Genomic DNA, 17,008 nt, shown 5'->3' on the forward strand with positions numbered 1-17,008 from the left:
CCTTATTATCATGGTCTCTTTTCACTGCCACTGAAAAGAACTCTCAACTACTCTAACACTACCACCACCGTAAGAAAATGGACTAACAGCAGTTTCTTTGAGGATAAATGGTATGGATTTGAATCCCAAAACCATCAGTAACTCTCCCAGTATTTGGGTATTTATTTAACATCTATTTGACTCCTTTTCTTCATTTGTGAAAACGGACTAGTAAAAGAAATATTTCCCCTTTTCCAGCTGCCTTCTGGAGTTTTGTCACAGAAACCTAGCTGATCTTTGACCCGCAGATATAAGGTGCTAGCCTAGTCTTTGGGATGTAAATTTCAGGTGCTGTCTAGTTTGTAGTTGACATGTAGATTTCTTGCTGCAGCCCAGCCTGGTCTTTGGGATGTAAATCCGAGTGCTTTCAGCCCAAAGAAGGCTTCGGCTTCAGCTTCGGTTTTGGTTTTGTATCTTGTTTCCGGGGGCAGATCCACAGGGCCAGATCCACCGAGAGAGATCGGGGAGAGACAGGTAGGAGGAGAGAGAGAAGCCAGAGAGAAGCAGCAGTTGAGCAGTAGATCCAGAGAGAGGCCGGAGCTGGGAGTGCGGGAGATGAGAAAGATTAAAGATTGAATAAACGGTAACTAATCAGCAACGAGCTTGGTCCTCGTTCTTCCTTCGCCTGTCCTTGACCACCGGCTGTCCCGATCCAGTCCACACGCTGCGGTTCCAGAGCACCGAACGCGGGTGGTGAGACAGAGCCGCCCGGAGAGCCCGCGAGTGCACTCGCCCCCTCGGCATTCTTTAGTTTTTTACAGTTATGAGAATGAAGTTAGGTACTCCATTGAGTACTTAAAAAGTTCCAGTATTTCAAACTTTTAGCAGGACCAGTGAGTTAGTTCAAAGGGCCAAAGCACATGGTTTTCATGCAAGAGGCCCAGGTCCAATCTCCAACATGATATGGACCCCCAAGCATCATCAAAAATGGCCATCTGAATACTTTGAGTATGTCCCAAAAGTTAAAAAAAAATCAATGCCTGTTGATACTAAAATAATTACTCATTATTTTAATATTATTAGTACCAATGATATGATTACTTTATATTAATATATAAGTAAGCTATTTTAATTTTTTAAGGACGGGTATAATGAAAAACTGAAGGAATTCATCTAATTTTATGGATAAAGACAAAAGTTAGGGAATAATCCCAAGTATGTATCCCAAGTATATGAAAATATATAATCCCAAGTATATGAAAACTACTCCCTAATGAAGACATTGAAGAACTTTTCCAATGATATTCACCAAAATGAGGACATTGGTGGGAGAGAACTTCACAAAGAATTTTTAAAAAGTATAAGAAAAATTCAAATGAAAATCAATAAGTTAAAGGATTTAGTAGCTGGGCTTAAAATGCAAGATTTCCACAGCAGATGATAGAAACCAGAGATAAAATTAAGAAGACTGGGATTAAGTCAAGTGAAAGCATAAGTAAAAGAAGTAATAAAGGAATGAATAAGGACCAGAGAAAAGGAACAAAAGGTGAGAGAAAGATCAAATGAAAGAAAGATAAAATTTTAAAAATTTAAAAAATGAAAAAAACAAGTTTTATGAGGAGGGGAACCATCAACATAGACAACACCTATACATAGGAATTCCAGGAGGGGAAAGAAAGGTTAAAAATTCTTGTCGGAAAAATTAATAGCTGTAAACTTTCCAAAGTGATGAAACAGACATACCCAGATTCAGGAAGCACACAGAATTTCAAATAAAATAAATCCAAACATATTCACGGGTAGATGCATTATACTTTAAGTGATAAAAGCCAAAGAATGCTAACAGCAGCAAGTAAAAAATAAAGGCTTGCATTTAAGGGAACCTCCGTAAAATTTACAGCATAAATTTCTCAAGAGACAAGAAGACAAAGGCAAAATTTATTCAGTATTAAATGGATTATATTTCTAGCCAAGAATACACTATCTAGCTAGATTATTACTAATATTTGAAGGATTAATTAAAAGTTTTTCAAATGAGCAATATTTAAAGGAATCCACATCCACTTAGTTTAGCAAACCAACAAAGAAACAAATCAACTTCTAAAAAAGCAAATGCTTCTCAAGAGCCATCATACTTAAGAAATAGAAAATGTGAAAGAAAAATAATAATATTGGAATTATTAACTGAAGATTTACTTACTTTAGATTTCAAATGGGATATAGAAAAAAGAAAAAGATTAAAAGAAGAAAATAGGTCTGTGGAACCTCCTACTCACTGCATAAAAGCTAGAAATCGAAGTGCAAAATAAAAGATGAAGGAATTAAAGACAAATTTCATAAGAACAAAATCTACATAGAAAAAATGACATGTTTTTGCTTTATTTTCTTTAGGTTATCTCTTTTTATTTTATTTTATGTTTTAATTTTAATTTTTATGATTTGCAATTTTAAAATACTGTAATTGGTTGGATTTCATGAATGCAACATTTCAATACCACCTACTTTACCAGTTTCCATTTTTTTTCCAGTTTCCATTTTTCCCTATTACTTTTCCAGATTCCCTTCAGTTTCCTTACATCAACACCCTCCTCCAATTCTTACATATCAGTAGTGTGCTGCATTCTTTAGCCCATTTCTTAGGTTCTATTACTTTTGATCATTTGTTATTCCCTTACTATGCTTCTTTATATCTCATATATCAGAGACGTCATTTTCAGTCCCTCTACTCCTGAATGACTTTTCTCAGCATGATATCTCTAAATACACTTATGTAGTAACAAATTGCATGATATTTTTCTTATAGCGGACTAGTATTCTATTATAGACTACCCAGTAATTTTTTTTGTCATGGTTGTTTCTAGGTTTTGGCCATTATGAATAACACTGCGATAAACGTGATCACAGATAATTTTTCTGAATGTAGTAGCTGGACTAGAGCGGTAGCACAGCAGGTACGGCGTTTGCCTTGCATGCGGCCTACCTGGGTTCTATTCCTCCATCCCTCTTGGAAGTCCGGCAAGCTACAGAGAGTATCCTGCTCGCACGGCAGAGCCTCGCAAGCTCCCAGTGGCATATTCGATATGCCGAAAACAGTAACAAGTCTCACAACGGAGACATTACTGGTGCCTGCTCAAGCAAATTGATGACAGTGCGGTGTACTGCAGTTTTTTGGGCTCTTTGGATTGATGCCCAGAAATGGGGATAGTGGACAATATGGAATTTCAACTCTAAACTTTGTTATAAGTGTTTGTAATGCCTTCTCAAAAATGGTGGAGCCAGCTGACATTTCCACCAGCAGTAGATGAGGGTCCCTCTTCCTCCACATTCACGCCTTCACTGATTGTTTTCTTCTTTATGATGTGTGGCAGTTTCACTGGTATGATTTAATATTTCATTGTTTAAATTTCCTCTTATCAGTGATTCAGAGTATTTTTATATATACCTACTGGACGTATTTAAGTCTTCTTTGAGGAAATTTTGTTCATCTCCTCTCAAATTTTAGAAAAGATTGTTTGAGATCTTGGGCTTTTTTTTGGGGGGGTGGGGGTAAGTTTTACCAGTGCGCTATATCTTAGATATTAAACCTTTGTCAGAGGTATTAGCCTGTCTTTTTATTTTGTCTTTACTTTGGTCATCATTTTTTTTGATGGTGCAAAGGTTTCCTAATTTTATTTAATCCCATTTGTTTATCTTTGCTTTCTTTTGCTTGGTCACTGATATTTCATCATTGAAGATTTAATGACATGGAGGGCTGTGCCTATGCTTTCCTCCATAAAATTTATGAATTCAGGTTTATACTGATATCTTAATCTATTTTGACTTGATTTTTGTATGTAGTGTGAGATAGGTACCTGAGTTATTATTTTTTTACATGTGATTAACCAATTTTCCCAGAACCACCTCTTAAAGACACTTTTCTTTTTCCACTCATGCTCTTAGTCCCTTTGTCAAAGTATGAAATATTTTATTCTGTGTATTTTTTAGAAAATTTTATATATTGTTATATAAATCAGAAGTATTTTGATTACACACATCTGCTAATCTTAAAAGTATACTTAATGGAGTTTAAGTGTCTGGCAACTCCCTGGACCCCAGGAAAGAGAGTCCTATTCAAGTCAGGGACAATTGATGCTCAAGATTCTAAGGCAGTGGCAAGGTTAAAGTATTGCTGAGACACAAGATGTCTGTTACATATCTCACAGGCAACAGCCGGTTCCCAGTGTAATGAGACTGGAGTAATTTCCTTCATATCCAGTGACATCTAGTAATCAAGATGGTGTGTTAAGGGGCTGGAGCGATAGAACAGCAGATAGAGTGTTTGCCTTTCACCCTCCCTATATGGGCTCAATTCCCAGCATCCCATATGGTGCCCTGGGCCCTGCCAGGAATAATTCCTGAGTGCATGAGCCTGGAATGACCTCTGTTCATCACTGAGTGTGACCCAAAAAGTGCAAAAAATAAAATGTTGTGCCAAGGAGAACTCCAAAAAAGACACTCTTTGTTTTTGTTGTGGTTGATTGTGTGTCACACCCAGTGGCACTCAGGACTTACTCCGGGCACTGCATTCAGGGATCACTCCTGGAGGGCCTCTAGAGATTATATGGGATTTGGAGATTCAAATCCGGCTAAGATGCATGCAAGATAAGCACCCTACCTACTGTGCTATCACTCTGGCTCAATGGAAACACCCCAGAGTTTCATTTTGTAGGATCTTAGATATTCAGTTAGAAGTTATCCTAGATGTCTCTGAATCTTGATTTTCGAATCTGCTTGTTGTAACTCGTAGTCTCTCAAGACACTGTCTGCTTCCCCCCATGATAACCTGAGTATTTGTCAGACTGGTATTGATTTTAACAGAAAAAAACTTATTTCATTGAATCAAGATTCTCTATTGTTGGGGGAAACACCATAATAAATACAGTTTCTGAATAATTATTTTATTGCTATATCAAATAAAAGTTTCACTGAGTCTACTCTCTGTGCTGAGTGTTGTTACAAATAATATCTTACCTCCATAATTCAGAGCTTTTGAGGGCGAAGCATCTTTAGAATGCGAACCCTAATTTCTTTGGTTTTTACACTATAGACAATTGGATTGAGCATAGGGGGTACAAGAAAGTGCAGGTATGAGAGAAGCATATATACTTGAGCTGGTAGCTTCTTTTTGCCAAATCGGTGGATCATAGATAGGCTGACTAATGGGGTATAAAACAGCAGTACAGCACAAATATGGGACACACAGGTGTTGAAAGCTTTGAGCCGCTCAGCATTAGAAGCAATGCTTAATACTGTCTTCAAAATTAGCACATAGGAGAGGAGAATGAGTACAGCATCCATCCCCAGCGTGGAAAGCATGACAAAGAGCCCAAAGCCGCTGTTCACACGAGTACTGGAAGTGGCCAGCCTTAGAACATCAGGGTGAACACAATAAGAATGAGCCAGAGTGTTTATAGGATGAAATTGCAGTCTTCCCAGGAGCACTGGCAAAGGAAGATGGAGAGCAGCACTACGGGTCACAATGGCAAGCCCAATGGCCCCAATGCGTTTGGTTGTGAGAATAGTGGCATAGCACAAGGGCTCTCGGATGGCCACACAACGGTCGAAAGCCATGGCCAATAGCACAGCTGATTCAATGACTGAGAAAGTGTGGATGAAGAAGAGTTGCATAAAGCAGACTGCAGCCTCCACTTTTCGCTGACCCAGGAGAAAGATTGCTGCCATTGATGGTAGTGTAGAGATGGAGAGGCCCAGGTCAGCCATTGAAAGCATGGAGAGGAAAAGGTACATGGGAGTGTGGAGACTGGACACGGACTTGACAATGTACATTATAGTGATGTTGCCCAGAAAAGAGAGAATATAAATAGAACAGATAGGTATTGCTGTCCAACAGTGAGCAGTTTCCAGTCCTGGGAAATCCATGAGTATGAAGAAGATGTTGCTCACATTGTTGTTGATTATAATTGCCATTATTCTGGGAAGAACTTTACCTGGAAAAAAAATGTCAAGAAAGCAAAATGTTATTTTTTGCAGCATTTCTCTATTATCTCATCCTACATAGCATCCATAACCAGAGTATACAAAAATTATTACTCTTCCATTTTTATTATACTGAGTTCCAATCCTTTAGACATTTCACTAAGTTTTAATTCGACCTCCTTTTTCCAGTGATTTGTCCTAGCTAAACATATTTAGGTCTTTTGAATAAAATAATTATCCAAATTGAAAATAATTTTCTAATTTGAAAATTATTCAACCTTTGAAAAATGTAAAGGGAAGTTTAGTTGACAGTACAGAGTCCAAGTCCCTAAACCAGGTAAGTTTCAAAACCAGAATATAGAGTTTTAATAAAACCCAAACAAGGATAATTACATGTCATGGTTGCTTGGGAGGTAGAAACAAAACACGAACATACTAAACTCCTGACATTACCAACCTATATACTTTTTATACTAAATGGGGTTTAATAATATCTTGGGCCAGAGAGATAACAGCAATTTGAGCCACACATTGTAGGCAGGAGAATTGGGTTTGAACCCCAGCAACACATGGTCCCCAAGCACTATTGTTGTGATCTCTATCCAGGAGTAGCCCCTGAACATTGTCCCAAAACAAAAATTATAACCTGTATGGGGCTGGAGAGATAGCACAGCAGGTAGGGCGTTTGCCTTGCACGCGGCCGACCCGGGTTCAAATCCCAGCATCCCATATGGTCCCCTGAGCACGGCCAGGGGTAATTCCTGAGTGCAGAGCCAGGAGTAACCCCTGTGCATCGCCAGGTGTGACCCAAAAAGCAAAAAAAAAAATTATAACCTGTAATAAGAAGATACTTAGAAAACCTGTACTTTATTTGTATTACTGGATTAAAAATATCTTTTAAGTGACAAATAATGTATAACATATGCCCATGAAGGTCTAGTACAGCACAAGTCAACACAGAGCACAACCATCAACTGTTCAGTAAAAGAAAAGATAAAAGACACTAATTCTGAGTACATAGTATGCACTCCACAATTCAGATTATCAAAGAATGAGCCTAGAATACCTCCAAAGGTAATTATTAAATAATGAAATAAAGTGTGAAATCTGAGTACATAGAGTTCAAAATAAACTTTAGTCTTATATTAAAAGCTTATGTTAAGTAATTTCCTTTGTCAACACCTCATAAAAATTATTTTAACAATTGAGATATGGGGTTAGGGAGGTAGTCCAGTGGGTAGTGTATTTAAATCCTTCCACACGACTGACTACGGCTCAATCAAAGATGGTTCCAAGATGGTTCCTGGAGCCCTGCTGCCTTGAAGGCAGAGCCAGGAGTAAGCCCTGAGATCTGCTTATTGTGATCACCCCCATAAAAAATTGAGAGAAAAATAATAATTAATAATTGATGTTGCAGCTATAACGAAGGAATAACCTTTGTTGTGTTACAATTGTTTTACATTCTGTAATTTTCTGCAATTATAACAACTGTTAGAGAGGTCATAAAGAATCCCTACAATACCCATTCCCATTCTGAGTGTCAACTAAGGAAAGCCCAGAGAAGAATTTCTGTGAGGGTTAAATAACATTGCCAGAACCGAAATTGTTCTGGGAAGTATAAAGTAAATACATATTGCTGATAACTGATTCACATTTTTTAGATAGAAGAAAAACACCTCTAATTAAAGCAAAATGAAAAGCTGGAACTATCATATGAAAAACCATCTGTCAAATAAAAAGGAAAATGAGAACTTTCTATAGATATAATTTGAGGAGATGGGAAAGTAGGTGTGTCGCAAAGGTCATCTTTGTGTTTTAAGAAAATTCTATCTCTGAATTTTTATTATAGGGTAAAATGTGAGCAAGGAACAGATTTTAGTTTCATCAGCCTGCTTCTGACAAGTCTTAGTAAAAACTTATAATTACCAAAAAAGGAAAATCAAACTCTCAATGTTAAAGATAAAATTTTCATAAATACATAGAATTCATCATTATTCATAAAAGAAAAATATCTAAGATTCAAAATGAATGTGCCTTGAAGAATAGTTACAAAACTCACATAAAATTTTAATTACTTATTCTTAAAATTTAAAAATAGGTATGAAGACAATTTTACATTTAGTATACATACAATTATATTTGATAGGCTGGTGATCAGTTCACATATGAGTTGGAGGCGAGTAGGAAGTTTGTGTTTGGTATTTCTTTCTTTCTTTTTTTTTTTTTTTTGGTTTTTGGGTCACACTGGCAATGCACAGGGGTTACTCCTGGCTCTGCACTCAGGAATTACTCCTGGCGGTGCTCCGGGGACAATATGGGATCCTAGGAATGAAACACGGGTCAGCCTAGTGCAAGGCAAACGCCTTACCCGCTGTGCCATCGCTCCTGTCCCGAAAGTTTTTGTTTTGATTCTATCTTCTACAAAAGAGAACTTGATCATCTTATCCTCTTAAGCTTAAGATGTAGAGAATAGATTCAACTCACATATGTGATTATGTACAAAGATAGATATTGAATTATAATGGTTCTTGTCGCTTCTTCAAATGCCCCATCAATAAACTGAATAGTATGACATCTGGCTGGGTAGGTGAAGGAGTCATGACTAATAATTGCAGAAAATAATTGCAACTTGAATTTCAAGGTTTTCCTTTGAAAAATGTATAATTTTCTGAAAAATATTTCTACATTACTCATCTTAAAACTGACTCTTTAGCTTTGTAGTTCTTGGAACAAGTTAATATTCTCTTAAAACATCGTAACTACAAAACAGGAGTTTTGGAACTTCTTGCACTGTCCTTAGAAACACTACATAAATCAAGTTATATAGAGAGCATAAATACAGAACTATCATGTTTTAAAAAAATCTTGTACCTAAGATTCCACATTTTAATTCATTTAAATGATTTAAATCATTTATTGTAAGAAAATAACTCTATGTAGCTCCTAGTTCTTGGAATTTTATTGACAAATATTTGATGTTCTACTATAATCTATCAGATATAGAAATGGTACTCTTCCATTCTTCCTTCTTTCCTTCATTCTTTCCTTCCTTCCTTCCATATATTTAGACATCAATTACTTATCAATATTTAATATGTGTCCTACATAAATATAGTTTGACCTGAAGTTGTCCTTAAACTCTCAGTAAAATTGAATGATTGTGAATTAAGGAAATGGGATTCAAAGATTTGTTACCAAAACTACAAAAATGTGTTACAAAAACTACGTCCTACTTCAGAAAGAAATCTTAAACACCTTGTCCATAACTTTCACCTTCTATCTCAAGTACACACATACTGTGATTTGCACTAATATAGCCCCACCTGTATCTCTTACTCACCAGAAGTCAGAGCAAGAGCAAAAGTCCTGTGTGTTGTGATGCAGGCAGGGCCTCATTAGGCTCCCTGCCTTGCTATACTGCTGAATGTGCAGAGTTATAAAGCTTTGGTTCTTGTTCTCTTGAAGTTTTCCACCCAATCCCTGAGGTATAAGTCCTCAGGGAAGTATCATTGTGATTATGTAAGACAGAGTCATATGCAGTTAATCATGTGTTTTTTGCCCAGATCTGCAGATAATATATATTTGAAAAATCAGCCAGTATTACGTTGCACTTGTATTCATGTTCTATGACATTTCTTTAACTCCTTTGCAACAGACACCATCACATAAGCCAATATTTTCATATATTCCAGTGTGTATCTTCTATCAGATTTGAACCTTGAGGACATATAATTCTCCAGCTCATCTTGTCCAACTCTGATAAATTTTTACCCTTAAATTTCAAATATCTTGGAAAGAAAGTGAGATATCTATATCTATAACACAATTTCAAGGGGCAAAATAACCATAATAGATTTCCTTCCACTTGGACGGAATGCTTTTTCTTAAAACAATATAGTTTGTGCTTTTCTTGTGTTGTTCTTTGACTTTCTCTCTCTTCCTAAGACTGAATTCTTTATATATACAAAAGAATCATCAGAAAGAGTAGAAGATATAAAAATCAGTTCGCTGGGTTAATATAAATGGCCTTAAACTTTATTATCAAGTCCATTAGAGTGTAATATAAGATAAAAAAAGATAAATTTTTTACAAGGTAGAAAATCTGTCTCGGTGATACCACAATGACTCATTAATTCCATAGAATCACTCAACTTAACAGGAAGTTATATTTCCCCCTTTTTAGGTGTTTTTTTTTAATTTGGGGGGTTGCCACATTTGGAGGTCAGGGCTTACTCCTGACTCTGCTCAGGGAACACTCTTGGCAGATTACTAAATGATGCAGATAGAGCCTTTTCTATGCTGGAGAGATGGAGTCTACTAGAAATTCTTTTAAGTTTTATAGCAGTAGGAAAAATAATTAACTATTACAATGATTCTTAAGATTATTACTTCATAAGTTCTCTTCCATTTCCTTCCATTTGGAAGGAATTTTGCATAATTACTGAATAATTACCACACCATATTTGATGAGGTTCAAATATGATGTGAACCATGAGAATACCTGTAAGGGTGATTAGAGGTCGCCCTAAAAGCCTCCATCCCTCTTGGAGAGCCCTGTAATCTTCCGAGAGTATCCTGCCAACACATCTGCTGACACAGCAGAGCCTGGCAAGCTACCTGTGGTGTATTCAATATGCAAAACACAATAACAACAATGGGCTTTATTCTCCTGACTCTGAAAGAGCCCCCAATATAGCAGTGTAAGAAGGATAAGCAAGGAGAGGCTGATAAAATCTCAGGGACAAACTAGACTGCCAAAACGAAGAAGGACTAAAATGACTATCTGTACTGTACTTTCAACGCATGTAAGCTGGCATTGAAAGCATCCATCGAGGACCTGATGATGCAAGCACAGAAGATCAAATACGACATCACTGGTCTAACTGAGACGAGAAGGCATCAATCACATCACACCATTTTCAACACTGGAGAAGAACTGATCCTCACTACATGTGACAGTAGAGATGTCAGTGGTGTCGATGTCCTTGTTAACATGAACTTGGCCATGAACATTGATTCATTCAAATGCCTAACAACTCAAATGGAATGATTACGCTTGAATAGATGTGGCTCACAGCCAGCAGTTTCTATCTTCATTGCCTACGCACCAACACCCAACTATGATAAAGAAGAAATTGAGAAGTTCTACATGGAGCTAGAGAAGTTCTATAAAGAAGACCACACCTTCTACAAGATCATTGTCGGTGATTTCAATGCCAAGATAGGGCCAAGAAGGTCGCTTGCAGAACTCCATATTCAGACCCATGGCCTAGAGTGGAACAAACAGGGTGAGAGCCTGTCTGATTTCATCATATTGATCAAGACCATCCATGGTAACTCACAGTTCCAGAAGGCCGAATCTAGACATTGAAGATGGGAGTCACCATGTCTAATTTATTTGACCACATCATATTCTTTTGTCTAGTGTTATGCCAATCCTATTCAGGATGACTTGAGTAAACAACATGTAGACGGTAGACAACAGGCCAATAGGGCAATAGTTGCCAATGTTGTGGATGTCTCCCTTCTTGTACAGCAGAACAGTCCTGCTGTTTTTCCATTGGGACGGAAACTTGCATTCATGCAGGTAGCATGTAAAGAGCCGAGCCAGTGTATTGACGAGTACTGGCAGCAGATTCTTCACGTGTTCAGGTCTGACATTGTCTGGACCAGATGCTGTACGCTTCTTTACAAACAAAATGGCATGTAGGATATTGGAAGGGAGAATGCTGAGAATGACATATCCATCCTATGGAATTTGGTATGTGGGCAGGTAGATGTGGCTATCAAAGAGATCTGAGTATGCTTGGAATATCACATTTCACTCAAGTGAGAGAAGGAATCCAGAATTCCAACCTCTGTCAACAATCAAGAATCAGGGATGCTGTCTTGTTTGCCAAGTGTTGAAAATCAGATGGGCTGGACACGTAATGCAATTTGGAGATGACTGCTTGACTAGAGCTTTCACCAATTGGATTCCATGGTACATCAAAAGAACACCTGACTGCTCACCTACGAGGTGGTCAGACTTCTTCATCAAGACCTCGAATGAACGGTTTGAGGTTTGATGCTCTTCGTGTTCCTATAGCAAGCAGATGCCATTGGGCTACAGTAGCACATGACAGAAACGAATGGTTACTGGTGCCAGCTTTAGCAAATTGATGAGCAACAGGATGACAAGTGATACAAGTGATAACGTAATAGTTGAGGGACAGCAGAAAGCAGACTAGCAAAAGCCATCAATTCATTTCAATTCAAAATTAGTTTAACTAAGTGAAGAGTATTAATTGACCAAGTCACAAAACATGGTGGATACTTTGTTCCATTCTTTAAATATATTGGTTGACCTGCTCTTCCCTGTCACCAGAGGCCCTTTCTTCTACAAAATGAGTAGGTTTTTTTCTTCCTTCCACTTAGTGGAGAAGATAATTTGAGGAACCAGAAGAAGTTTTGTATTGGTTTGGTTTTAGCTTTTTGAAGCATTTACCAACAGTACTGAAATAAAGGATCAGATCCTCTTTGCAATGATGCCTCATTTATCTAGAGATCATTCAGTTATTGCATTATCTCTTTGCAACTTCTTTATTTGCCATAATCACACTTGTAGATCACTTTATTTACTGACTCAGGTTCCACACATGTAATATATGGCTCCACATTCCTTAGCATGTTAAAGCCTATTAGATTAACAAAGGTGTCATTGAAGATCTGATGAAAACAGAGAAACTACACCTTTCAGACCTTGGGGATCACACCTTTGATACTTCTGATCCTGATGATGAGTGTCACTTTGGATTCTACCTGTATATAAAAGTTGCCAGCTGTTATTGCCATATAAGTAATTTGAAACCTTGTTCTATAAATCGGAATATGCCTTGAAATAGTGCTTAGTTTTTATTTATTTTTTTCCTTTCATACAAATTTTGATTTATTTTAAGATAATTTTTTTATTTTTTATTTTTTTTTTATTTTAAATTTTTTATTGAGTCACCATGTGGAAAGTTACAAAGTTTTCAGGTTTAAATCTCAGTTATACAATGCTCGAATACCCATCCCTTCACCAGTGCACATATTCCACCACCAAGAATCCCAGTATAGCTCCACCCCGCACCCCCACACCCCTAAACCCCCACGCCCCTAGCCCCCACCCTTAGGCCCCCCGCCTGTGTAACTAATAAATTTCACTTTACTTTCACTTTGATTGCATTCAATATTTCAACAAAACTCACTATTATTGTTTGTAGAGTCTCTCCCCTAAAGTCAGACCTGCTGAAAAGGAAGCATTAGATAATTTGTTTTCCATTGCTGAGGATGAAGAGGTATGAGGTCAAGTGACCACACTTAGCGGCCTTTCCGTTTTGGGTTTCTCTATTTTAGTATTTTAGTAACTAAGTCCAGAGAGATATCTGTCAGAAGTTGCATCATTGCCAACTTGTACTTCTCAGTTACATTATATTCCACATATGAGTGCAATCTTTCTATGTCTGTCTCTTTCTTTCTGACTCATTTCACTCAACATGATACTTTCCATGTTGATCCATTTATATGCAAATTTTATGACTTCATGCTTTCTGACGGCTACATAGTATTCCATTGTGTAGATGAACCAGAGTTTCTTTAACCAGTCATCTGTTTTGGGGCACTCTGTTTTTTTCCAGATTCTGGCTATTGTAAACAGTGCTGCAATGAACATAAAAATACAGATGCCATCTCTACTATACCTTTTTGCCTCTCCAGGATATATTCCCAGGAGTGGTATTGCTGGGTCAAATGGAAGCTCAATTTCTAATTTTTTGAGAATCGTCCATATTGTTTTCCAAAAGAGCTGAACCAGTCAGCATTCCCACCGGCAGTGAGGAAGAGTCCCTTTCTCCCCTTATCCACGCCAACACCGGTTGTTTTTGTTTTTGGGGATGTGGGCCAGTCTCTGTGGTGTGAGATGATATCTCATGGTTGTTTTGATCTGCATTTCCCTGATGATTAGTGATGTTGAACATTTTCTCATGTGCCTCTGAGCCATTCAGATTTCTTCTTTAGGAAAGTTTCTGTTCATTTCATCATCCCATTTTTTGATCGGGTTGGCAGTTTTCTTCTTGTGGAGTTCAACCAGTGCATTGTATATCCTTGTTATCAACCCTTTATTGGATGGGTACTGCGTAAATATCCTTTCCCATTCTGTAGATTGTCTTTGTACTTTGGTCACTGTTTCTCTTGAGGTGCAGAAGCTTCTTAGTTTGAGATAGTCCCATTTATTTATCTCTGTTTTCACTTGCTTGGCCAGTGGCGTGTCAGCTTTGAAGATACCTTTGGCTTCAATGTCGTGGAGGGTTTTGCCGACCTTGTCTTCAATGTACCTTAGGGATTCTGGTCTGATGTTTAGGTCTTTAATCCATTTTGATCTGACTTTTGTACATGGTGATAGGTGGAGGTCTAAGCCCATTTTTTTGCATGTAGCTGTCCAGTTTTGCCAGCACAGTTTGTTAAACATGCTTTCCTTGCTCCACTTCGCCTTTTTTGCTCCCTTATCAAAGATTATATGGTCATATATTTGGGGGGATGTGTCAGAGTATTCAACCCTGTTCCATTGGTCTGCCGCTCTGCCTTTGTTCCAGTACCAAGCTGTTTTAATGACTACCGCTTTGTAATAGAGTTGGAAGTTGGGGAGGTTGATTCCTCCCATTTTCTTTTTCCTAAGAATTGTTTTAGCTATTCGTGGGGGCTTATTGTTCCATATGAATTTCAGGAGCGCTTGCTCCATTTCTTTGAATAATGACAAGGGTATCCCTATAGGGATCGCATTGAATTTGTACAATGCTTTGGGGAGAATTGCCATTTTGACAATATTAATTCTTCCAATCCATGAGCAGGGGATATTTTTCCATTTCCTTGTGTCTTCTTTTGTTTCCTGAAGTAGCGTTTTGTAGTTTTCATTATACAAGTCCTTTACCACCTTAGTTAAGCTGATTCCGAGGTATTTGATTTTTTGAGGCACAATTGTGAACGGGATAGCTTTTATCATGTCGCTTTCTTCTCTTTCACTATTTGCATATAAGAAAGCCATGGACTTTTGGGTATTGATTTTATAGCCTGCAACTTTACTATACGAGTCTATTGTTTCTAGGAGTTTCTTGGTAGAGGTTTTAGGGTTTTCTAAGTATAATATCATATCATCAGCGAATAGTGAGAGCTTGATTTCTTCCTTTCCTACCTGAATGCCCTTAATATCTTTTTCTTGCCTAATCGCTATTGCAAGTACTTCCAGTACTATATTGAACAGAAGAGGAGAGAGTGGGCATCCTTGTCTTGTCCCTGTTCTCAGAGGGAAGGGTCTTATTTTTTCCCCATTGAGGATGATGCTTGCCATAGGCTTGTGGTAGATGGCTTTGACTATATTGAGGAAGGTCCCTTCTATACCCATTTTGGCGAGAGTTTTCATCATAAACGGGTGCTGGATCTTGTCAAATGCTTTCTCTGCATCTATTGATATGATTATATGATTTTTATCTTTTCTTTTGTTGATATGATGGATTATGTTGATTGATTTCCGAATGTTAAACATCCTTGAATCCCCGGGATGAATCTCACTTGGCCCTGGTGTATGATCTTTTTGATGAGTTGTTGAATTCTGTTTGCTAATATTTTGTTGAGAATGTTTTCATCTGTGTTCATCAGGGATATTGGCCTGTAGTTTTCTTTTTTTGTGGTGTCCTTGTTTGCTTTTGGTATTAGGGAGATGTGAGCCTCATAGAAACTGTCTGGGAGGGTTTCTGTTTCTTCAATTTCCTGGAAAAGCTTGAGAAGAACTGGCAATAGGTCCTCTTTAAATGTTTGGAAGAATTTGCAAGTGAATCCATCTGGGCCTGGGCTTTTGCTTTTGGGAAGATTTTTGATTACCGTTTCAATTTCCTTGATGTTAATAGGACTAGTCAGGAACTCCAGGTCTTCTTGGTTCAGCCTTGGGAGGTTATAGGAATCCAGGAATTTATCCATTTCTTCTAGGTTCTCTTGTTTCGTGTCATAGAGATTTTCAAAGTAGTCTCTGATGATCTTTTGAATTTCATTGGTTTCTGTTGCGATGTCCCCCTTTTCATTTCTGATTCAACTTATAAGTGTTCTCTCTCTTTCTTTGTGAGTCTTGCTAGTGGTTTATTAATCTTATTTATTTTCTCAAAGAACCAGCTCTTGGTTTCATTGATCTTTCGAATTGTCTTTTGGGTTTCCATGTCGTTAATTTCTGCTCTAAGTTTTATTATCTCTTTCCTTCTGCCTGGTTTGGGCTCCTTTTTTTGGTCCTTTTCTAAGGTCTTGAGTTGTGAAGTCAAGTTATTTATGCTAGCCCTTTCTTCCTTCCTGAGATATGCTTGCAGAGCTATAAATTTTCCCCTTAAAACGGCTTTAACTGCGTCCCACAGGTTTTGGTAGCTCGTGTCTTCATTCTCATTTGTTTCCAGGTACCTTTTGATTTCCTCCTTGATTTCCGTCCTGACCCACTCATTGTTCAACATCGAGCTATTTAATTTCCAGGAGTTTGATTTATTTTTCTGCATCTGTCCATGATTAACTTCTATTTTCAGTGCATCATGGTCTGAAAAAATAGCTGGTACAATGTCTATTTTGTTGATTCTGTTGAGGTATGTTGCATGGCCCAGTGCATGGTCTATTCTGGAAAATGTTCCATGTGCACTGGAAAAGAATGTGTATTCCCTTTTTTTTTGGATATAGAGTCCTGTATAGATCTATTAGCCCTCTCTCTTCTATTTCTTCCTTCAAAGCCATTATTTCCTTGGTTAGTTTTAATCTTCTTGATCTGTCCAGAGGTGATAGGGCGGTGTTGAAGTCTCCAACTACTATTGTGTTGCCCACAATGTCCTTCTTAAGGTCTGTTAGCAGCTGTTGTAGGTAGTTAACTGGCCCCTCATTGGGTGCGTACACGTTTAGGAGTGCGATTTCGTCCTGCTGTACATATCCCTTGATTAATAAAAAGTGGCCTTCACTATCCCTTCTAATCTTTTTGAACCTGAAGTCTATGTTGTCTGATACTAGTAAAGCCACC

At 37.7% G+C, this 17,008-nt stretch overlaps 1 protein-coding gene across 1 annotated transcript; it reads right to left on the reverse strand.

The window, feature by feature from the left end:
• Positions 1-4,998: 4,998 nt before the first annotated feature.
• On the reverse strand, positions 4,999-5,946 carry LOC101539463 (olfactory receptor 51G2-like). Its single transcript, XM_004618337.2, has one exon. The coding sequence runs from the start codon at positions 5,944-5,946 to the stop codon at positions 4,999-5,001; it is 948 nt and encodes a 315-aa protein (XP_004618394.2).
• Between the last annotated feature and the right edge of the window lie 11,062 nt (positions 5,947-17,008).

The sequence above is a fragment of the Sorex araneus genome, chromosome 6, assembly GCF_027595985.1.
Source record: "Sorex araneus isolate mSorAra2 chromosome 6, mSorAra2.pri, whole genome shotgun sequence".
NCBI classification, from domain to species: Eukaryota; Metazoa; Chordata; class Mammalia; order Eulipotyphla; family Soricidae; genus Sorex; species Sorex araneus.

Excerpts from the sequence above, each read along its gene's own strand:
- LOC101539463 (XM_004618337.2), bottom strand. The coding sequence starts at position 5,946 with ATGGCAATTATAATCAACAACAATGTGAGCAACATCTTCTTCATACTC.